The sequence below is a fragment of the Microtus oregoni genome, unplaced genomic scaffold (genome assembly GCF_018167655.1).
Source record: "Microtus oregoni isolate MIOR12 unplaced genomic scaffold, Mior012 000096F_ref0000112, whole genome shotgun sequence".
Classification (NCBI taxonomy): Eukaryota; Metazoa; Chordata; class Mammalia; order Rodentia; family Cricetidae; genus Microtus; species Microtus oregoni.
The window spans coordinates 3453907-3479526 of record NW_024544709.1 but is presented as its reverse complement, the minus strand read 5'-3'; the positions used below and the strand labels follow the sequence as shown (position 1 = coordinate 3479526).

Below are 25620 nucleotides of genomic sequence, written 5' to 3'. Positions count from 1 at the left end.
GCACCCCTTACCATGCAAAATGTATGTCCTTACAACATGTTAGTGATAGAAGAAGCCTTCAGGGGATGTTTGATTCAATAATTTTGTTGTTTGTAAAGTGGTTGTTGTAAACTGAAGCCTCGAGATAGTCTCAGATTGCCCATTCCAGCCTACTAAATGAATTAGTAAAAGACTTTAGAAACAAGAGAGGAATATGAATTACAAGCATTAACACCCTCTGATTATGAAATTCCCTAATTGTTTTAACGTAGCATGGCTAAATTCCTGGCATGGCTCAAATTAATGCCTACTGTCTTTTTCACATAACAATGATCAGAACCCATGACTATCAAATTTCTTGTCTTATAGACTGTGACTCTTTTGCAAAGATTAGTGTGCAAACTTCATATATGAAATTTTGTTAAAAATGAATTAAGCTCTCTGCTATGACTTTTCAAGCAATTATATATCTCAATTTTTATTTTGATATTAATTTACAGACCTTTATAATAACCCCAAAGCACAAGTCCAACACTACCTTAAAAATGATCAAAGTGAAATACCTTACAAAGGGTGTGGAATTTGCTCAGTGTTACCGAGCTTTGTTTGCTACTAGAAATGCTGGGAATCCGAATGAGATAACTTTGGACAAATAGGTCACGTTGCCAGTTACATTATCCAATTTTCTCATTTTTGCTACCAAAATTATTTTAACATATTTCAATCATTTGCTTCACTCTGAGCTATAGAGAACAGAATTTCAAAGATTCTGCAGTCACATGGTCCTGAAGGGTAACTTCCACTCACCTGCAAAGGACGTGCACAGATACAAGAAGGGAATGACGGGAAAATTAAGGACTTACCTTTTCGTCATCAAGTCACCATTGCAAACTAGGAACTCTAAAATGCCCCTTTATACCTTTGTATTCTGTTGGTTTCAAGGATTTGAGTTTAAGAGTACTGTGATGAACGAGTCTATAATCTTCTGTGGTTGTTTATTAGGAACTCATTAACAAAAACGCACAGTGGGGAATGGAAAGCGCTAGGGTTCATGATGGCACAGTAACTAACAGTCTAAGAAGAGGGACCAAATGCAAACAACCAAAAAGAAGCATGACTAGTTTCCTCAACAGAGAAAGCACTTATCCAACACTCTTCTGAAGGTTTGACTTTCTACCATTTTCTTTTCTGGAATTTATAACTTAATCACTAACTTCCTTATTTATGAACCTGAAATTAAAAGAAGGACGCTTAATGTGAAGATGGTGCCTCGGTGGAAAGTGAACCTGTTCTCAGCATTATGTGTAACATCAGTATTTAATTAGAGGCTGATTTAACTTTAGTAGTTAAAACTCAAGTTTAATGTAACTGGAGAAAACAAAAGAGTATCATTAAAACCTAAGGGTCAAAGACACCGTGTAAATTTTTAGAGATTTCTGATGGGTCCCACACTGTGAGTTTATCCCTCCTATCTTATATTGCAATTGTCCAGATGTTTTGTTAAAAGCAAGTGTGTCACATGCAATAGCCACATAAATATAAGGCCATCCAGATTTGACAAATGACAGTATAATGGCGTTTTGTTAATTTTGTAAAGATTATATTGCTGAGAGCTTTCAAAATTATCTAATGTACAAAATTCCAGACTTAGTAGACAAAGAGTACCAACACATTGAGTTTAAAGAAACAAAAACAACTCAGGGAATTCTTGTCTTGTTTCATTTAGTTAAAAACCATATATTGAATTTAATTTTTTTTTTTTTTTAGTAAAGCAAGCATTACATAATGCTTCAGAATTTTAAAATTCGGGGATAAAAGTTTACGTCCAAAAAAGATGCATGGAAAATTGTGCTTCTGGACTGCAGAATTAGTTTTCTGACCCGGGTGGGGGTGGGGTAAGCGTTTCACGTCACCGTTGGATTAGGGAATTTCATCTGGGTTATGTGTTCGTGCACAGTTCGTAGCCAGGTTCTGCAAAAATCTTAAAACTGTGTGCTTCACTCCCCGTAGCAAAGGCACCTAAGTTATTCTCCTTTTCGAGCAAATGTCATGATCCAGGTTTCCCGCTGACGATGTTTTTCCCACTGCCCAGTGTTGAGTCGGTTGAGTCAGGAGAAGGTGGGCGCCAATCCCTGCTGATTCAGGACCAGTTTGCTCTGTGGTCCATCGGAAGAAGCTCCGCACTGATCACAGGGGAAACCGAGCAAAACCGTGAAGCAGACGGACGGGAACAAAAGGCTATTCTGGTGTGAGGAGGAGAAATCAGTTGCTTCAGCTCCACAAGCAAATGCTGCTGCTGGACTGACAGGTGGAGCCTACCCCAGCGGGAGAAAGGTAGAGTTTGCCATTGGGGCAGACGCACAGTTCATACACTGTCTGTCGAGAATTTGGGGAGGTGGGTGAAGAGGAGAAGGAACCGGTAGGTAGATTTCCCAGCCGGATTGTATCTGCATTTAGAAAAATCTAGGAAGAAAAAGGAAGAAAAAAATTATCTCAATTCATTTCAGCATGGTATCTCCCTCAGAGCCTTGCAGCATGGTTTGGCAACAGAGCCTATTGCTCATGGAGTCAACAAAACCACCACAACAACAGCGCGCGTACACACACACACACACACACACACACACACACACACACAAACACACACACAGCGGGTGGGGGACGAGAGAGACTGAACGGCTGTAGTAAAGGCTTTTCCTTTAGGTTCTTCATCATGTCTGAGAATTATATAGAGAAAGAAGGACACCACTTGGGCTGACTTTAATGAGGAGGGAGGAAATGAATTAAAAACATACTCCTTCACCTGTCTTTAAAATACTGGAGAGAAAGCGGTAAAAATCCTTTCTAACACACCAAGAAAAGTCTCACAGTCCAAAGATCAGGTTGCCTAGGAAGTCCTGAGAACAGGTAATTCCACATATCATTATACCTGAATTCTCTATTAAATGTTACCTGGCTTCAGCAACTAAGCAACTAATTTTTCAATTTGGGGAGGTATTTCACCTATTTAAAGCTTCCTTACCCTGATTCTTTGTTTTGTAACTGTGTGTGTGTGTTTGTGTGTGTGTGTGTGTGTGCGTGTTAGACGACACTAACCAAAGTTGGGTGTTGCCTTCCGCCTCTGATCCTGGGGATTGAACTCATGTCATTAGACTTGACAGAATGTGCCTTTGCCCATTAGGTTATCTCATTGGCCCCTAACTTAATCTTAGTCATAGACTCCCAAAGCAGAAAGGAGGATGACAGAGTAATCGATTAACAGGACTGTTGTAGGCTTCGCTGCCATCCACATCCAGTTTGCATTCTCCCTGTCGAGTTATCATGCTGTTAGGGTGAACCTTCAAGAAATGGGAATGGAACAGTGCTTCTCTTGGACTCGACGGTAATTTATAGTTCTCCTCTCATTCCAAACAAAAACTGGATTTTCCCCCAGGTTCAATACCTTAAGTGACCTACCCTATTCTCCAACGTCATCTGCTGCAACTGATCTTGCGCCTAATTTGTATTTTCCATGATTTAAACAAAGCACATGTCTCATTTTGTTCTTTCATTCTGGGGTATTGGTTTAGCGTACTTACACGTTTATATATATATAAATTTATAAAATTTCTCTCCATGTATATTTTAACTATATACTTTGGGAATGTTTTAACTCATGTAAATAGGAAATTTTCATTAATAAATCCATTCACAGGGCAACTGCCATTTTGTCCCATCAGGCAGGAACATCAGGCAGGAAGACTGAGATATCCGTGACAGCACCACACTTCTGGATCTCTCCAGGTGGCAGCATGGACTTGCCCACCTCTTCCTCTTTTGCCAAAGCAGTTACTCTGATGCTGCTTACTTTCCAGCTTCCGAAATTGATATGTCTGCTCTGTATTGCCCATAAAGTCCATCTTCCTTCTGTTCTAAAACTGAACCCTGTGGCTAGAATCATACCCCAGAGCTTTGAATTTAGTGCCTCCATCTTCTCGTGAACAAGAATCATCTCATTCATTAATACCTGTCTAAAGCAGTGCTATTTGTCTTCCTTGAAAATGTTAATCATTTTTTTTTGGAATAAAAAGTCTCCCGCACTAATATTCCAGCATGTATGGTTGTTTTGTGTTATTGTACTGTGGATGCAGTTATATCCCTGTAACCCTTCGTTTACAGTTATCACTTGTTTCTTTCCATGTCAAAGTTGAAGTTCCTTGGAGCATTGAATCTAAAAGGACATTGATTGTCCACCTTATACCCTTGAATTTTCAGTACCATTCTTTCTCTTCATTTCAACTATTATGTTTAATGTCTGAATAGAGGACCAGATGATATGAAATAGTTTAGAATCTGTCTGAGTGTCGGGGATAACATATTAAATAGTGATCAGTTTCTCTTTTTGTAGTGCAGTTATTGTAGAACTCAGAAATAAAAACACACCAACATCAAAGTACTTATCCTTTCTTTTGAATTAATTTTTAATCAGATATATGAAAGTATAAAAATGTAGGTTAGTGGATGCTATGTAATTTTCCACATATGCATGTGCTGTGTAATATTTGGCTCAGGTTAACTATATTTAGACACTCAGAGAATATTTTTATGGTGAATACCTTCCAAATTTTGTCTTCAAGCCTTCTGAAATGTCTACACCATATTGTTATATGTAGTGACCCATTCGGACAACAGAAATGTATTCAAAATTCTTGTTCCTCTCTGGTTCTAACTTACCACAAACTAATCTATGGAAGAACCACTCTGAAAATTCAAATAGAAAAGGGAAAAAGGATGGTTTTCATTTTAGAGTTTAAAGCTAATGTTGAAGCAACAAGAATTTGGAGGCATAGTTCCAATTGTCCTCGGAATGAATACTTCTTCAGTAGAAAGTAGAAGGACCTTTCTAAATCCATTATTTATGAGTATTCAAGATTTCCAAAACTTGCAGTTTCTCATGAAGGGGCTCCTTGTGTCTCATGCCTGAGACATTAAAGCAGCACCTTCAGCAGCCAAGGGTCATCCCTGCCTGGTCACTCACCTCCCCTTCTGTGGACTGCAAGTGCAGTTCCTTCCTGCAGGCAGCCTTGAAGTCACCTGCAGCTGCGCTCACCTGGACCCCACGGGGAGCTTCCATTATCAACGACCTGGTTGGTGATTCAAGCCTAAAGGAAGGCAACATATCAGTTACAAAAGAAAGACAACTCATAATGAACAGTAAAAAGGAATAAGGATTTAACTAATCTTTACACAAAGCCAGCAGGAATCCAAATGCTCAGGATGTATTCCAAGGATTACAAGCCCAGTTAAGTTTTAGGATATTTTTCATTACTTTATCTATTTGTTGACTCATTATAAAATCTTCATTTGAACTTATCAATTATTTACTCTCATGTATAATAATTTAATAACATTTTCTTATGTTAGTTCTCTTTATCATGCCCCAAAGTAGGTCATCATGAGTTTGCATGTTTAAATCTTTAATATATTATCAATTTTAATGATGAGGTCCTAATAAATAAATTGGCATAATTTAGCGTGTACATATTTTTCAATAAGGGGTTCCAAGTTTGTGAAGATAAAAACCTTAATGAAAACCATTAATATTGCAATCCTTCCAGAGTCCACCCTCAAAATTTTGAGAACTTGAAAATTTTCAAAAGGTGCATTAAAAATGTCAGAAATTCACATAACAAAGATTGCCATTTAACTTGGTGATTGACCCTCACTGGTTCACTGCAATGACTTCAAACTAAAGGAGTCAGTCTGTGGGAGAAAATCAAGGGACGGGAGATAATAATCAGCAGACAGCAGCATAGAGTTACAAAACCCCAAGCAGGCAAAGTGGTGGGCGCCAGCTGGTTGGTCTCTTTGAGGTTTTCTCTTCTGCTGCTGATGCAGTTGCTATGTTTCTTTCATCTCAGGTATCAGGAAAAGGCATCCCGCGGTCTTTCTTTCATCAGGATACAGAGTCGCCATTTACTTGAGGCAAGACCCAGAGCTGTTTTGCAGGGAAAACTCCATGAGATGAGTCTCTGAAGTGCAAGCGCTCCACAGAGGAACCAAACTTAGAACCTTGAAGGTGGCATTCAAGAGGAGACTCATAATTTAGAAGTGATTTCAACAATTTTAAATATTGGCCTTTTTCTGTCTTCATTAATGAAAACGACTTTGAAACTTTAGCTTCTATAGAGATACTTAAATATCCTCATATTCTCCCTGCAGCTGGAAGGCTTTAAAAATTCCGTGTTTTAGCTATACCTCCGTATTGTTATGAATTAAAACAGACCAGAAAATTTGAAAAAAAATTGAGTCTCATTATCTTAGCAAAATATATTACTAACCTTTTCCATACAGTATCAGAAATTTAAAATCTTAATTTTCAAATTGTCTTTTATGGCCCTTATACAATACACAATAACACCTTGAGTAGCATATCTGTATAGCCAGTGCCATCTTAGTGTTTCGTTGGATAACAATAACATTATTGAAATCACTCATGGTTGATATGACAGAATCATTTGAATAACAGTCGGATAAGAACATACTTAAAATAACTTAATACCTTAAGACATATTATATATTTTTTTATTCATTTATTTATTTTATAACCCAGCCATAGCCTTCCCTCATCTTCCTTTCTAGTCCCTTCCGACTCTCATCCTCCACCTCCTCCCATCCCCTAATCTCCTCTTCTCCCATCTCTGTCCTGGAGAAGGCAGGTCTCCCATGAGTATCAATAAAACATGGCATACAAAGTCGCAGTAAGACTGAGCATATCCCTTGTATTAATGCTGCACAAGGTGACCCAGTATGAGAAATAGGGTTCCAAAAGCCAATATATAACTCCAATGTTCAATAAAAAAAAAACTTGGTACATATATAAGTGAAAAGAAAAACAAATTTTGTCCAGTAATCAACATGATTCAACATATTTATGAAGAGAAGAGTCAAACTTATTTCTCATATAATCATTTTATATGTAAGATTTTCAAAGGCTTTATTTATGTTGTATTTGATGTTTAATAATATAACATTAAATATATTATGTATTCTGAAGGTTTGAGAATTTCTCCTTTGATCTTTACTAAGTGATTAATCAGACAATGTTTGTTATATTCACATTTATTTTATGCACCAGATACTCATGTCCAAACTACCTAGAGTACTCTTTATTTAAAGGCTCAATGTCCAAAATGTGTAAAGATTGGGAGCTCAGGGATATCAGCCAGTGGCAATGCCTCAGTTCATCTGCTCTGAATTGACAATTAGCATTTACTTAGCAAATTGAACAAAGTCACACCTGCGTGAAAGTTTCTGTGAACCTGATAGACTTGTTAAATATTCCATGAGGGTAGAAAGTAGGAATGATACTGATCCAGAGTTAAATGACCTTGGGTTTTCTTTCACTCCTTCAATAGCTACTCACCACCCATTTCTGTGTATGGCCTAACATCATTACGACTATCAGGAAAATCATTTTGGAATTGCCTAGTTTTCCAGCAGTATCCAAACTAAGAATGCCATCAGCATCTCTAGCAAATGACAGAAATGTCCCCTGTCTGCTGTACCCAGCAGACTGAGCCTTTCACTGATGTATTTGAAAAGTGTTTCAGATTTCTTTTATTCATTAACAACACCATCTACAAAATCTCACAAAAACATTTCCAACATTCAAATGCAGCCTTTGGAGGAATTCTGATTCCATAGTCCCAGGCATGGTTGCTCATATTTGATTCAGAAATGTATTTTCCTTCAGATGAAAGATGAGTTTTGTGTTATTGCTAAAAGGTTTCAGAACATGACATATGTTTGTGTGTGATAGCATGTGGAAGGACAATACTTTGCTTTCTCTCTCTCTCTCTCTCTCTCTCTCTCACACACACACACACACACACACACACACACACACACACACACACACACCTTCTTCAAATCCCTCCCCATAACCTCCTATTTGTTGTTCATCTACTTATGACCAGAACATCTCCACATATGGCAGAAACTGATAGAAATCATTTGGATTTCCTAAGCTTAAAGCCATTTTGAAAAACTAAAGCCATTTTGAAAAACTAAAGCCATTTTGCTACAGTAAAATTGATTTTGAACATCAATAAAAACACCAACTAGTTGAAGGAAATGGACAATCATTATTTACTTCTATCTGTTACAGAAGTACTTCCTTGATTTGTAGACAGGTAGGTACAAACAAAACCTAACAGAAAGGTGAAAAGAGTTCTCTGTGGTCTTCCTGAGATCCATCATGAATAATGGAATGCCTATTATTTAGATGTCAGTGGTCTGCAGAAAAAAAAAAAAGGTAGATGTCTCAGAATAACTGTGGGTACAAGCTTCAACGCACACTAACCCAGGAGCAATTCATGGGAAATGAAGTCTGAGGGAAGATTGGCAACCTGTTAAGAGATGGTAGCTTGGATCTATGAGGCATCCATTGACAAAATACCAACATAAATGCTTTAGTGCTGAGCAAGCTCTTTGGTACAGTGACTAAAACCAAGGGGAAATGAATTAGATTTACTGGCCTTAGTTTTTGATACTCAGGGCATGAAGCTCAAACTTGTAAAGTACATTTTTGGGAAATTTTTTTTTATCTAAAACAAAATGTTTTTCTGAAAAGATTTAATTACTAAATATTTGTATGTATGCATTGCCTGGTATGTTTAAGCATTATCAAAATGGTAGAAATTTCACACTACTGTGAAATTCCTTAAATGCTGAAGTAATTAAGACTTTGAATTAAATAAGTCTCAGTTGTATACTTTGCTAGTATTGATATAATTAAATGTGAAAATTGTAAAAAAATAATGCAAGTGTTATTAAAATAGCACATTATGTTTTGAATAACAAGCAGTATTTAGACAAGTAATATACACAAAAAAAAGAATTTAAAGAGTATGCATAATGAAATTTACTAGACTAGTTAGAGGATTTCTTACATTTTTAATTGAATGTCGAACATAATAAGTAGTGGTCATCAAGTATTTCTTAAACACATGAGAACTGAATCAATCTCAAGCATTTTGATAAGCTTCCCTGAAAGTGTGGTATAAATTTTTATAGGAAAATATCATGTAATAACATATTAACCTGATGTATGGATCCAGACACAAAACATCTCAAATTACCACTGGGACATTCACTTTTGTGAAAGAACATTTAGCGATGCAGATTATCTTAGTTATCTGCCTTCAGAATTTGTAATTGGATGCTTGACTAATTGGTTGCATGAAACTGTCTGGAGTGGGACAATGTCTATTGTATCATGTGTTGAATAGGTAAAAAGCCACTTCTTCATAGACTTTATATCAACAGGGTACTGTCCTTCAAGTATACCACAAGAGGATTAAAAGTTTTCATATATTGATAATAATAAAACAAACATTTAATCAAAAGTTTTATCACACTTTCCAAGGACATTAGAATGCTTACAATGAGTCCTCATTGTACATTATTGAACAGATAGATTTAGAAAAAGTTTTCAGGATTTGAAGTAATAGCATTAAAACTAGTCATGTCAGCTTATTAAAATAAAATGGGCACTGTATAATTATGCATTTCATTCATATTAATATCTCCCAGGAACTTTTAGAAGCTGGTGCTTCTAGGAGCTAAAATATAAATTCAGGGTAGAAATTCACATAGAAAGACATGTAGATGGAAATTATATCATCAAGCCAATTACTCCCAAAGAGAAATAAAGGAGGAAATTGAAGTATAAACTACTGAAACCAAATTACTGTGTACAAAAGGAAACCAGTCTAATGAGTGAATTTTACACAGGTATTAGAGTAAGAAACTATGAATGCTTCAAAGGTCAGTTGCTGCTGAACTTTCTGGTGATCAGTCAATGTACTCATAGTTTAAAGCATTTTTAAAAACTAAATGATACAGTTCTCATAATATGTAGTTAGATTTCCCTTCTCTAATAATGGGTTAGCCATATAATTATAGTAGTGTATTACAAACTAACTTCTAATACTGGAATATTACTGTACAGTTAAACCATAATTATTACACTCATACTAAAAATTAGATGTTCTAATTATCTGTGTGTTACCTAAAACCTACTTAGGTATTATGCTGGTTGTTTTTATCTCTGAGTAATGTTGCAGGTGCAAGGATCCCTAAGTACCCAAAGTGATCTTGACTAAGCACAATATTAGAGACCTGAACAACTTCCGACAAAGCTGCAGTAAGCAGGACAGAACTGACAGCACACCACAATTGATACAGTGAAGGAAAACGTATTTCATAAACAGATTACTTGCACAATTATCTCACCTTGAAGAGAGCAATGAAGTTATTCAGAGAATTATTACAACAGATAATCCTGGGATAACTGGATATCTATACAGAAAAGTTAGCTTTAGTCTCTACCATATACTACCATATAGAAATTGGAATCATAAGACTTTTTGATTTTTGTGGTTGGAGAGAGTGAAAGTGTCACAGGCCAAAGTGTATGGTAAGTAGTGAATATTTAAAAATATGTTTGATAATATTAAATTAAAATGTACTTTCAAAATTAGCACCAGTGATAAATATATAATGGACTGTGAAATAATATCTACAACATGATGCATGATGCATCAGAAATAGCTGGTACCAGGACATTTGAAAAAAAATCTCCCAGTACTTACAGAATATGTGAACATGTCAGGAATTAAAAACAGTTGTTGGATAATTAATTGCATGAAAGCATCTCATATTGTGACCTCTTGGATAAGAGCAAACAGAACAGAAAGGCAACGTCAGCATGTTCCCTCTGCAATGACTTGAATCAGTATGATTGCTGACACCAAATATTGGTGAGACTAGACAGCCACTGACAATAATCACTTTGGTGGAAAACCATTAAGAATTTTGGAAATTTTTTTGGCAATTTGACATATAGCCTAGCAAGCCGAAACATCATACACAAATGTGCACATGTGTGTATATGTTTTTTGAGTACATATAACATGATAATATTAAATACAAGTGCACATATGCATATATAATATTGCTTTTATAGTGTTGCATATATACTTTCATCAGTACTTTGCTTACTTAATAGTATTTTTGGCTATAGGAGACCCTAATGTGCAGAAATACTATCTTCAAAGTAACAGAAATAAGCACTGCAAATACATTTAAAATTTCCATGAAACCTAGTACAGGAATCAGAAGATATTAAATACTCATAAAAATCTGCTGAATAAGCCATACAAATTTACATTTCCAAAACCAGTTATTTATTCTCTATTGTGTCTTATAAAGACTTATTCTTGAGAACAGACCCATGACTCTGTACTGCTTTATTTACTCAGCGCAAAAGATTTCACTTGCCTGATAAACATTGCATCAGTTAAAAGCACTTCCTGTTGAAAATTGTCAGGAATGTATGTCAAGATCTCAGACACTCTGTTTCATATTTGAGTACACAGATGAATAACTAAATAGCCCAATTATCACTGTATTTTGTTTCTACTCCAGTTTTGCAATTTAAATTAGAAACACTCATCTTGGGAGTAGTCAGACTATTTTAGCATTAGATGATGTCATGCCTATTCAGTGTTAAAGTAACGGATGATCAGAATAGAAAAAAAAATTAGAAACACCATATACTAGCTATGATTTACTTCTCACTTACACTTGCAAATATTGAGACATCTGGGGGCACCTAAAGTCATATGTAGTGCTATTCCTATAGTGATAGACTATAATTGGATGATACAACATACACATAATTACAAAAATTATAGAGCCAAAATGATTATCTTAGGACTCAGAAATCAATACGAATGAATTAGTCTCTTCTAATATACACAGTTTATATTTAGGTATATCTTAATTTTGCACATACTGTTGAATGCTGAAATTAAATTAATTCAACATTTAAATGGAAAGAAAACATGTATCTTCCCAGAATACTGAAAATATGGATAGCATACATTGTGCATTGCTGAGATCAGATTGAACGTAGCTATCTTACAAAGCCTTCACAGCTCCTCCCTGCTGGAAACTGCAAGTCATTTCCTCTAGCTCTCAAATATCATTATTTGTAAGCCACCTGCTTTGAAAAGGGACACCTGAGTATCTCAAGTATAGCTTAACATATATTGGCCAACATCTTCTCAATCCCCCTTCTCCCTCATATTCATCCTTTGAAAGCATTCTGCTCCAAACTTCTAGAGGTCAGCTGTGTTTATATGTGACATGAGTGATAACGTGGACTTACTGTATTTGGAGGCTACATTTAGACCAGTCTGCAACAATTGGCATTGATGCCATCCATATGTATTCCAAGGAGACTCTATTTTTAGATAACATTAATTTAGTCACAGCCATGTTATTTAAAGGCATTTTGTTACAATCATTAAAACCGACAACTACCTATCACACTACTACACATGAGATACATTGTTTTCTGTTATGATGTTAAGAATATGTAGAGGGCATGTGGGTCCTGCAAGCCAGGAATGTGGGGAAGGATCACAGTTATGCCAAGCATCCTAAATTCCTCACAGCTATGGATGTGTTTGTGTATGTGTGAGAGACTATGCATATGTATGAACATGTGTGTTACTTATGTGTTGTAGCATATATAGCATGCATTTGAAAGTACATATGTGTGTGTTCACACATACAAATTTGTGCACACACTTGTGAAAGCCAGAGAAGAACACTAAATGTTCTGCTTTATAACATATTATTTTTTTTCTTGAATAAATGAAGACCCTCAAGACTAAAGTACATTAAAATTTGGTTTAGGCACTACCATTAACATTTCTGAAACCCTCTAGTTTTGTATATTATTTTGTAAATAATTAAAATTAAAATTAAAAATTAAAAATCACATAAAAAACCACCCTCTGGTAATAATTGATAGATTGTGGAAACTGTGTTTCTCAATCAGTCAGAACAAAAGTCTCAGAAAATAGCATAAGACTATGAGATTCTGAATATATGTTACTGTAAATATTACTGTTTCTGTACTCAAAGTTTCATCTCACTTTTCAAGTGGGTGACAAGGTACTCTGTAGACTACGTAAAAAGACACCTAGACACCAACCCAGCCACAACCCTTCACTCACAATGTGTCCTACCTGAAATATATTCTGGAACAATGGTGGTTCAGAGCTTGTGGAAGTGACCAACCAATGTTTGCTTTAACTTAAGGTTCATGCCTTAAGAGAGAATCCATTGTCTACAATGCCTAAGTGGCCATGAATCAGAGACTGGATAGCACAGCACTTTGGGTGGAACCAAACACAACTGGCAAAGCAGAAGCAAGCAAACAAGAAAAAAGGAAAGAAGAAAGAAAAATGAAAGAGAAGATAGAAAACAAAGAAACGATTCCTAATGATATTCTGCTATACTCATAGATATTCATGCCTTATCCAGGTATCGTCAGAGAGGGGTCCCCTCCAACAGTAGATGGGAGCCTTGGAGCCAATGCAGAGATGCATAGCCAGTCATGGAGGGAGAGAGAGAGAGAGAGAGAGAGAGAGAGAGAGAGAGAGAGAGAGAGTCAGAGAGACAGAGAGAGACAGAGACAGAGTAAATTGAAAAATTGGAGGTCTCCATTGGATCTCTCCCCTCTGATATCTAGGAACCTTATGAAAGACTGGGAGGAAAGACTGTAGGGGTTAAAGGTGGTGGAGAATACCATGAGAAACCACTGAATCAACTAAATGGGGTTCACAGATACTGAAGTGGCAAGCAAGGGGTCTGTATTGGTCTGCATCAGGTTCTTTGCATGATATGCTACAGCTGTTAGCTTGGTGTTTTTGTGAGGCTCCTAACAGTGGGAGCAGGTGCATCTCTGACTCTTTCCCCTGCTCTTAAGTCTCTTTTCCTCCTATTGGATTGCTTTGTAAAGTCTCAATATGAGGCCTTTCCCCTTGTCTTACTATATCTTGTTTCATTCTGTTTGGTTGACATCTCTTAGAGGCCTGCTCTTTCCCCAATAGAAAATAGGGTTTGTGTGAATCTAGGTAAGAGGGGTGGCTGGGGACGGCGGGAGGCTGTGGTTGAGATGAGAGAAAAATCTATGATTATATGAGAGAAAAATCTATTTTCAGTTTTAAAAAAAAGTCACCTTTATTTTCCATTTTCAACCATTTCTGTGTTTATTAAATGCCAAAAAGAGAACAATGATTTTCATGAAATAAAATGTGTGTATCTGCATCTTTGTGTAAGAATGTGTATTTTGTTTTTGTGTTGGTAGCATATATACTGTTCATCTACATGTGCACATGTGTGTGCTGACATATACACATTTGTCTACACATGTGTGCGGAAGCCAGAGAGCACACTGAGTGTTATTCCTCTGAGACAGACTCTCTTTTTGAATCTATAATAGGCCGATGGCCAGGAAGTCATAGGATCTTCCTATCTTCCTAGTTTTCCACCACACCCCCTCTCCCACAACACTGGGGTTTCAGTCATACACTGAGCCATCCATGATTAGCCTCTTTACAGATTCTGTTCGGTGCACTCACACTGTCTTGTGAGTATTACAAGGACTCTTTCTGTATAGGATATCTTTCTAAAGTAGGAATCACATGCCTCTTTATTTAAAATCTTACTCAGTTTTCTCAAGAAATCCTATATCTAGTGCAGCTAACAATAATTATTTTAATATGTAATTTTGTGCCCTTATTGTTGCCTTTTATAAACCCACTGTAGCAGATGCATTTTGGAGTGTAATTTTTCTAATAGAAATTAAGTAATCCATCTTGTCCCATCAAATGTTAATTTATTTGTTGAATTAAGAATATCTGTGCAGTAGTTATGAATATTCTTTCCTTAGACAGAGTGCAGTACTGGGAATATTATACCGAGGTACCATGTCAGGACAAATCACTTCTAGATGTTTCTTGCAGTGTTACTTTGTCTCTGTGTACCACCTACTTCACATGACTTGATCCATTGATATTCTCTCATGGTCTTTCTTCCTCCATTCCCTTTATTCCTGTTTATCTATCTATCTATCTATCTATCTATCTATCTATCTATCTATCATCTATATCTGATTTCCCAGGATACCTAATGTAACCAGTACTCCTCTATACTTTCTTGATAACTGTCTTTTTCATTTTCTCAACTCTCATTAGTACATGTATTTTTGTGTTCGTATCATTTGTTTGGCGGAAATGGAAAAGTTAGAATGACTCATTATCTTGACTTAAAATACCTGACTACTATGAAGTCATGGAATGTTGATTTACTTTTTCATGTGTAAAAGGTGGTAATTAGTAAGGGGAGGTTTTTTTTTTTTTTTTTGTACAAGTTGATAGCACTAGCACCATATGTTGCTTGTTCAAGTGTCAACGGTGTTCAATAGTGAGGGGAACTATGCCACGGTATAAGAAGTACTTACCTGAGGTCTTGGGATGGCTCTGCTCTGATGTGAGGTGTTTCCACAGAATGCCCAAATACTGCTCCTTCAGTTCCTGGAGACAGCAGGGACAAGCAGTCAGGATAAGCAAACACACACATACACAGTGGCTTTCATCTGATTCCATGTAATATTCTTCCCTCAACTGAAAACACGTTCAAGTCAATGGAAAATGTAACTTCGGAAAAGGCCTACAAGACAGAGCAAGATGAGCCAAAGAAGATGGATTTGAATACTCCATGTTAATTAATTTTAAGATTCTTATTACTGCTTTACATGTAGACAAGTCACCTTCTGCTCTAACCAAAGAACAAAGGTCTTTCGTTGCTTCATTTCACAGCTAAGTGGATTTAGGAAACAGGATAGGCTGAAATACTTAGTTCAGATTTCCCCTATCTCCAAGGGCATGGTGAAACTGCTGATGGTGAACTCAGGGCAGACAATGCTCAACATTTACAGACAGGTTTTAAACAGCACTTAGCCACTCTCTACCAGAGAGCTGTGCAGAACTCCACGATACTTGGACTGCTGTGGCATTAATGCTCTGTCTAAAACTGAGAGCCACTTTAATTCATTTCATTATAGTGGAGTTCATCTGAGGTCATTGTTGTCTGGAGAGGTCAGAGATACTCTTGTTCAGATAGTCGAGTGACACCTTATCTAACACACTTACTGACTATTTGATTGTCCAGACTTCTAGAGCTTTGCTGCAATTTGAGTGAGAAAAAAAAGTGTACTTTGCTCTAAAAATGAAGTGAATTTTTTTTCTTTTAAAGTTATAATGATTATAATCACTTTGCAAAATAAAATTAATGCAAATGTTGACGTTTTTCAGAGTATACCTTATTCACTTTGGATCTGTCTCCCTCATATATTTTGATATAAAAATATCATGCTTATTTCATAAAAGTCATGAGGGCTATGTTAATGATACAATGCAGTTCAAAATTTTTCATTGAAATGTGAACAAATATGACTTACATACTGTGGAGGAATGTATAAAACATGTCAATTCTGTGAGCAGGAATGGCATTGTAGGGTAAATGAGAGCAAGGGCTTAAAATATAAAATAACAGATGACATAGGGAATGGTTGAGATTTAATTAATGATCTTTTAAAATAAATAGGAAGGCACACCTGGAAGTGGAGTCATGGAGGAAAACAATTTTCAAGGATTAAAATATTATTTCCCCAACATTATGTTTCAGAGGCAAAATTATTTGTGTTTTGCCGTGGTAAGTAAGCTCCTGGATCACAGATTTTCTTCCTGAACTAGAAGCTATTAGTATCCATCTATCTCTGAGCCTTAATAGATAGTTCTCCATGTAAACAAAACTCTGTAGGAAACATACTGCTTGTTTTTTCATGATTTTTAATAATTCAGAACATTCCTTTGTTTAAAGGACTTATTCTTTTAATACTTTGATTCTGAAAATAGAAAATTCCTTAATATGGGTGATAAAAGATAATATAATGATTTCAGCTAAGGTAACTAATAATTCTGTGATTTGAGTGAGGGTGGCATTTGAAAGAATATCCCCAGATGCAGATTTACATATCTCAGGGAGAGGGACTGACATTTCAGTACAGACTGTAACATCCTGATAGGATAGTTATCCTTGAACAAAGTTCAAATACTAATCTCTACTACTGTGTGATTATGAAAATTTCCTAGGCAAGGTGACAGAAATATGATTAGAGAAGAATGACAATATTTATTTTCCAACACTGTTATCAGTACAGAATCTGTATGCATGAAAGCAAAAGTAGAAAACAACCCAAACCATTTGTTAGTAAGGATTAAATTCCAAATTAGCGCAATGAGAAATGGGGGTGGGGAACATAAGAACAAGCACTGAGAAAATCCAGAGAATCATAACGTCAATCTTAAAAAAACTCATATTCCACCAAATTGGAAAAATCTAAAAGAGATGGCTAATTTTCTCTTTACATATGACCTACCAAAGTTAAATCAAGATCAGATCAACAATTTAAGCTGACCTATAACCTCTAATGAAATTAGAGTAATGTAAAAAATCTACCAACCAAATAATAAAATAAATAAAGCCCAGGTGTAGGTGGTTTCAGTGCCAAATTCTCTAAGGCCTCAAGAGAAGGGTTAAAACCAATGCTCCTCAAGGTATTTTACAAAAAAGAAACAGAAGGAACATTCCTCAATTTGTTTCCTGTAAATAGTTATTCTGATATCGAAACCACATAAGGAACCAACACAAAGAATGAATTATAGACTAATGTCCCTTATGAGCCTTTGTGCAAAATTTCTCAGAAAAGAAATACTTGTAAGCTGAATTTAAGAATGCATCAAACAAAATCTTCTACCCTGATCAAGTAGGCTCCATCCAAGAGATGAAGGGATGGTTCAACATAGAAAAACCTGTCAAGGTAATCCACTATATAAACTGAAAGACAAAAGTCACATGAGCATGTTTTTAGATGCCCAAAAGGCCTTTGCCAAAATCCAACACCTCTTCATGAAAAAGATCAGCAATATAAGGGATACACCTTAACATAATAAAGTGAGTTTACAACAAACCCATTGTCAACATCAACCTTAGTGGAAAAAAATCAATTCCACAAAAATCAGGAACAAGGGAAGATTGTATACTTTATCCATATCTATTTAATATAGTACTTAAAGTCTTAGCTAGAGCAATACTAAACTGAAGATCAATGTGATATAATCTGAAAAGGAAAAAGTCAAAATACATGACTGAAACTAAAAATTCTACCAGGAATCTCTTACAGCTGATAAAAACTTTTTACAATGTAGCAGGATACAAAGTTAACTCATAATACACAAGCCTTCCAATATACAAAGGGACAAACTGACTGAAAAAGAAATTAGGGAAAAATCACCTTTTACAGTGGTCTCAAATAATTTAAAATAAACTAAATTGCATTGTCAAGCAAGAGAAAGACATATATGATAAAACTTTAAGATATAAAGAAAGAAATTAAAGAAAATATAAGAAGATAGAAAGACCACCCATGGCCATAGATGGGTTTTAGTAATATAGAAAAATAGGTATCCAACCAAAAGAAATCTACAGATTCAATGTAATTCCCATCAAAATTCTAACATAAATCTTGAAATGATAATTTTCAGCTTCAAACAGAAACATAAAAAACTATGTATAACTAAAACAATCCAATCCTGATTAATAAAAAACTGCTGAAGGCATCACCATCTCCAACCTCAAGTGGTCCTGATACATATAGAACGAAAATCACAACATTGACCCAGAAGCAGAGACACTGATCAATGGAATCAAACTGAAGACCCAGACTTAGGCAATAGTTAATAATCATTAAAATCATTTTTAGAGGTGTCAGATCAAAACTGTTCAAGTCAGGTACTCACTATAACCTTGGGAAATCAAATTCCAAATATTAATTTTCTTTTAATTAGGAATTCTCTCAAGTGTTAGACTGCTATATTTGTCAAATTTCACAGGCAACTGTTCTGTGTTTGAAATAAATAAGAAATCATTTTAATCTAATTTCTATTGCTTTCATGTGTTAGACACTAAATCAATTTGAACATTCAAATAAATTTTAATTGTATTCACATGAATCAAAAACTAAATAAGGCATTGTAAATTTTTTAGAAATGTTTTTTATAATAATTGGTCATTATTTATTGGGGCACAGTAAAATTCTAATTGCCTCACTTCAAATATAACATGAACTTACATGAAAAACTACAGAAAAATAGTATTATGCTAATTCATATGCATATGAATGTATAAGATGTGTGATAGGATATTATCTTTTATACATCTCTAAAGTCACATTCAATGAAATAAAAATAACATTAAAATTAAATGTATCTATTTTTCATCCTCCGTCTCTTCCTCTTCTTGATAGATGAATAGCTGAAAATAAATGTTATTCTAAAAGTTATTTGTAATGAAACCTTATGTTTTAGTTTTTAAAAAGTCTATTAGTATGCTTTTTGAATAGTTTCACAAACATTTTAAATCGGTCACTTTCAAAACAAACAATGCAAGACAAGCATTGGGAACAACATTCTCATCTTCCCTGAGATTATAAAATCACAAATGACCATGTCATCCCTACCCCATACAGGCCACATGCTCAGGAAAAGTTGAACGATATGAACTCTAATTCTGTGTTTGTATTTTTTAGTTTGGTTTGAAATTTTTCTCTTAATGTTTACTGTTTGATTTTCTTTTCTTATGTTTTGTTGTTTCTTCACACCACACACACACACACACACACACACACACACACACACACACAGAAGAGAGAGAGAACTTGAGGTAGGGTGGATATGAAGTTGGGGAGTGGGAAGGGCATAATAAAATATATTCTATAAAAATTTCATAAAAATGTAAAGGAAAAGAAAATAAAAAGACAAATGCGAGAAAACATGGAGTAGGAATTTAGAAGCTGGAAAAGAAGAGGTATGATTTTTTTCAGAAAGCCAGTACCATTCAGCCAGCACATGATTTGATGATAGTGAAAAATGATCCAAGCTTCTATCTTCTAAAATTAGAAATAAAGAACAGTTACATAAAAAAGAAATTGAAATATTGGCAACAGGGAACTAAGACAACCAATTAGTAATTGCAAAACATACACACAACTCACTCCAAGTCCTATATTTTCCTTTTCTCTTTTTTTCCTCTTCCTTTCTGCCTCCCTTCCATCTTTTGTAGGAAACAAATCACTGCACTGCTTATCAGTGACAAAATCACAATCCTGGAGAGCTTTTCAGCCCACACAATGTGCATTCTTGCAGATGTGTTCAGCTGAAGTTAGGATGAACATTCATTTTCACACGCCATGGAGAGTCCATTCCAGGACAGTGGTCAGCAGGATTATGGGTGTTCAGCTGATCCAAGGCTAAAATGAAGTCTTTCTCAATAGGCAACAGACCTTAGAAATCGCAAACTAAAATCATCCCTTCTGTTGTCATTCATTAGCTATTGCCAAGATTTCAACGTTCATGGCCACTTCAATACATGGAGGTTCTGCTGAGGGCTATCTGTGATTTAGGAAAATAGTTCAACTCACAGCATGCTCATGTTTCTTTACTTCTAACTTTACCAGAAGATGTGGCCAGTAAGTCAATTAGATCTTATAGGTCTCAATCCTGTTGCAGACATGCTTATTCTTGGTCTGGATGTATTGTATAAACAGATGGATACCGACACAGATAAAATGCATTAGAAACATGAGTGGGCAGTAACAAAGGAGACACAGATCTAGTTCCCTCTGTCTGCCACTCAGCACAATATTAAATTCCTGGAAGCAGCTTAACCTGAGATATGATGAGAAGCAACGCTAATAAAACACTCTCTGCACTGAGGAATCAATGAATTACTGCAAATGTGTATTCTCATCAACTGCAAAACTGATACTCATGTTCTGAATTAGATCATACGACATTAATTTAATTGTGATAAAGTTCTAACTTTTAAATAATTTGCTGTGTAATGTTTTCAAAATTTTTCTTTTTTGTTCTACTGTTTTTTATTTAAGTACTTTGAAATACCTGACAAGCGACTTTCATTACATTGAATTTAATATGATACATATTAAATGGTCAAATTATTTGATATAGTGACATGCATTTTAGAGAAAGAAAAGGGAGGATAAAATGATAAAGAAGTGTAAAATGTCTTCACAGAAAATGCTTTAAGAGCAAAAGTCATTTCACTAACACATAGCATCATGATGCTTATTCACTCACTAATATCCATAGTAACCTTCATCATATGCTGCTCCATTACCATGTGCCAGGCATCATGAGAACGTGGACCAGCTCAGGTTACTTCAAAGCAATTACTTCAAACTCAGAATATCCAGAAAGATGTTATCATTATTACTCTCACATTTTATGGATGAGGAACTGATGCTTGAGATGATAATTACATTCAGAGTTACTGTAGCAGAAAGCATTGCACCTCCAGTATGAAAGCACCTGGGAACGGGGATGTTTGAACCCTTCATCACTGTCTAGCCTGATTCTTCCACAGTTCACCTCCTTCCACTTTTACTCCACACAATAGATATGGTATCAGGGCACCAAGAATGGCTTTACCAGTCATGTGTTATCATTACTACAGTTTAACTTTTAAATAGCCCTGATTTTTGCTCTTAATGAGTCAGAGTTAAAATTTTCTTTTAAATCTTTAAAAATATTATTTAGTTTTCCAGTAATGTAAGAAAACTGAGATAGATTTTCAAGTTGCATGTAAGCTCTTTCACTACCAGTGAGTATTGACATTTAATTAGTGTGTTGGTTAGACATACATTTTGTGCCTTTTTCTAAGGAAAGGTTATTGTTAAATACTTGTGGCCAATAACATGTTATTTCACAATTACCAACTCTTATCATAGTGTCTGATTAGTAAAGCTATTATTATCAGTTTCAAGTAAAAATTAGTGCTTCATGGTACCTGGTTATTTAAATTCCTCTTTAGTACAAATTTCTTAAGTGATAGAAAACATTAATAATTTTGAAGATACTGGATTACAGTGAAATTTTAACTCACATAGAAACATAAAGATATGCATATTATGTAATATTCATGACATTTGATACAAGGAGACATTATAATATAATTTTTAAATAAGGGGAACCTATCTTTTCAAACTTCATTTCGTTATGTTAAAAAACCTTTCTTGAAGATTTTATAAAAATATGTAATATATAAAGGATTTCTGATAATCTTATAATGAAAGGAAAACACAAATATTTTACTTCTGTTTAACTATAATATAAAGGTTTTCTGTAGCTGTGTATGGGAGTGTGATAGCTTTGATAAGACATGAAGGAGAGGCCTTATTTAAAGACCAACCAAAAGTTGGTAGTTTCTATAGGGAATATTGAATAGCAACCCATTAATTTTATTTTTGTTTTAGGATTTTAATATTATTAAGTCACTTAAAATATCCTAAATTTACTTCTTTTTACATGTATGATTATTTCTGTACTTCATGGTTGAGCCGTTGCCCAAGGAGGACAAAAAAGGCCAGAAGATGGCGATAAATCCTTTGAGACTGTAGTTTCAGACAGTTGTGAGTCACTATGTTAATGTTGGAAGTAAAACTCATGTTCTATGGTAAAGCAGCATTAACCACTAAGTCATCTCTTTAGCCTCTACTAGGTCTCTTTTTATTTTGAATGGTAGATTTTTTAAAATATTTTGCCCTTTGTTAATGTTTTACCAAAATGCTTAGGATCCAGTAGAGTTTAGTAGCAATTGTTTAGGTTACATGTACACCACAAACTCAGTTTTAAAATGATGTAAATGGGATATGTACATGACAAAGTTATTTCTATGTAGTAATGTTAGAAAATATATTTTTTCCATAAATCCTCTTTGTATCGACTTCACCTATGCTGGAGCACATGGTGCTTTGGTTAGATTTACTATTGCTATAATGAAACACAATGACCATCAAAACTTGGGGAGAAAAGGGTTTATTGAATTTCTATTCTCATATCACTGTTCATACTGAAGGAAGTCAGAACAGGAACTCAGACAAAGCAGAAACCTGGAGGCAGGAGCTGATATAGAGGCCATGAAGGGTTCTCCATGGCTTCCTCAGCTTTTTTCTTAAAAGACCCAGGACCACTCATCCAGGGATTGCCCCATGCATAATTGGCTGGACCCTCTCTCATTGATCGCTAAGAAATTGTCCTAAGGCTTTGATTACAGATGATCTTTTGAAGGTATTTTCTTAATTGAGGCTCATTCCTCTCATATGATTTTAGCTTGTGACAAGTTGACAAAAAAAAAACTAGCCAGTATACATGGTATGTGACAGCTTCAAGTCTATTAACACAACACCCAACCCTGAGATTCCTGAGGTGTAAATCTCCTAACTCTTCAGTGGCCTGTAACATCCTTGACTATTAGAGTCTAGTCACATGTAATGCTATGTAAGATAAAAACAAAACATATCTTGCCTAAGTTACTATTTGGTTGCTATAAATAAAATTAATTTCCAAATTTAATAATATTTTATTCATTCTTTGACAATTTTATTCATATAAATAATGTATCTCCAACACATCCACCATACTTCAAATTTCTGCCTCCCTTCTTTTGTCCTGAACCACTACCCAAAGAATCCACCTCCTACATTGATAACATCTTCTATTTTTATAATCTACAGTGTTTAATTTATGCTGCCCATGCACATAAGGGTGTGGGTCTATCCACAGCAATGTGGCAAAAGAGCAGCACCATGACCTTGAATAAAAACGATTCCTCCCACAGATGCCAGAAACTGTCATGGAGTCACGTTATGCCTTCTCCCATTCCTTTCATTTTTAGTAATGGAGCTTTTTAATGCCGTCAATTATGTAATAAGAAGTATCAATTTGCATTTGTTATCCATATAGCATTTTCTACTTGTTTATTGTCATTTTCATATTTTGACCTCTGCATTTTATTTTTTACAAGTACTTAACAAATTTAAAACACATGAGAATAGCAATGACACAACAAATTATGATTTTAGTAGAAATTGCATCTGCAAGATACAAATTTGATCCAGAATTTGTCTTAATTTATTTTTATGACTCTTTTTTATCTAAACCATACATATTAAATATTAATAAGAATACTACTTAAAAGAAGAAAACTGGGGCTGAAAAAAAAAATCAAGCTTTCCCCAGCGTCTCAGGCAGAGTAACAGTAACTATGGCCCAACAGCCCAAGGAGATCATGTCTTGTGTCTTTTGTGAATATGTAGATAATGTATTATATATGTTATGTTTCATGAGAAACGGGGCTTGGCATATGTAATTCACATTTTTCATCAGTGAACTAGGAGTATTTTCTGGATGTCCAGGTATTTGATAATACAAACAGAATAGCACAGTATAACAAGCACCATTGTTCTGCCTAATTTTAGGTCAACCTAATACAAGTTAGAGTCATTTTAGAAGAAGGAACCTCATTTAGGAGACTATCCCCCAAAGAAAGGCATGTGGGTAAGTGTGTGATGTATATTCTTGGTTAAATATCAAGGTGGTAAATTCTAGGCCACTGTGGATGGTGCTACTTCTGGCTTTGTGACTCTGTGTGCAAATTGAGCAAGCCTTGGAGGGTAAGCTAATAAGCACCATTTCTTCACCGCTTCTGCATCAGCTCCTGCCTAGAGTTTCTGGCCCCAACTTCTCTGGATGATAGACTACAAATCAGAAGATGAAAAAAAGCTATCTCCTTGAGTTGCTTTTGGTTATAGTGTTTTATCACAACAATAGAAACTTAATTATCATACCATCATATGAACCATTAAAAGGGGTCATTTTCCAGCTGATGGAAGACAATGAAATGAGAAAAATTTGACAGAAGAGAAGCTAAAGAAGGCCACATCAAGAAAGAAGTTGAAGACACTCTGACTGTATACAGGCAGGATTCACTGGGACGTGTAAGAAGCAGTGGTATCTTCTAAGATCCATGGTCATCACCCTCTTACCCACAGCAGGCAAGGACAGAAAGGTTTTGTAATAATGCCCACTAAAGTGTGATGCCTAAGAAATGAGATAATTTATTTATGCTACATCAAAGTTAATTATATCTCAAAGAATTTCCCTCGTCTAGCACATAAAGGAACTTTGAGCATCAAATGGAATCTGTTGACTATACTGAACAGAGAAGTTCCTTTTTTAACAATTTATAGTTTTAAAATTTGAAATTAATTCAACTATGTAAATTTTCCCTTCCCTTTTCTCCCTCCAACGCACCCCATGAACCTCTCTTTGCGCTATGCTTTCTCTTAAATTCATGGTCTCTGTTACTTTAATTGTTGAATTGGCAATCTGCATTAACATAATACATATGAATGAATTAATATATATCAACATAATATATTATATGTGTTTATGTATATATATGTATGTATACCTTTAAAAATACAAATACAACCTGCTCACAATTATAAGGTCTTTAGTATGCATATGATTTCAGGGCTTATAACTAATCTGGGGAGACAGGTCTTTCCTGGAGTAGGCTATCACATTCCCAGCATTCCTTAGTTGCCTGTAGTTTTGTCAGAATTCACATTGCCTTTTCATCATGAATGCTTTCAAGCTTTATATTAGGCAGCTGCATTTTCAATATTTGCTTTAACAGAATAAAAAATAGGAAACATTTCCTTGAGACCTTGGATAAAAATAAACCACAGAAACTTCTGCTAGCAAAGACTTCTGACAAAACAGCTTATTCGTGTTAATGGCTGTGACTTGCATA

At 35.2% G+C, this 25620-nt stretch overlaps 1 protein-coding gene across 1 annotated transcript in view; it reads right to left on the bottom strand.

Annotated features, from left to right (window-relative positions):
• Positions 1-122: 122 nt before the first annotated feature.
• Positions 123-25620, bottom strand: part of Sgcz (sarcoglycan zeta) — an 862223-nt gene continuing 836725 nt past the window's right edge. The window contains exons 6-8 of the mRNA XM_041644486.1: positions 15344-15416; positions 4997-5120; positions 123-2442 (exon numbers count right to left, since the gene is read on the bottom strand). Of these exons, the coding sequence (XP_041500420.1) occupies positions 2251-2442; positions 4997-5120; positions 15344-15416 (389 nt within the window). The 3' untranslated portion in view covers positions 123-2250. The remainder of the gene's footprint in view (positions 2443-4996; positions 5121-15343; positions 15417-25620) is intronic.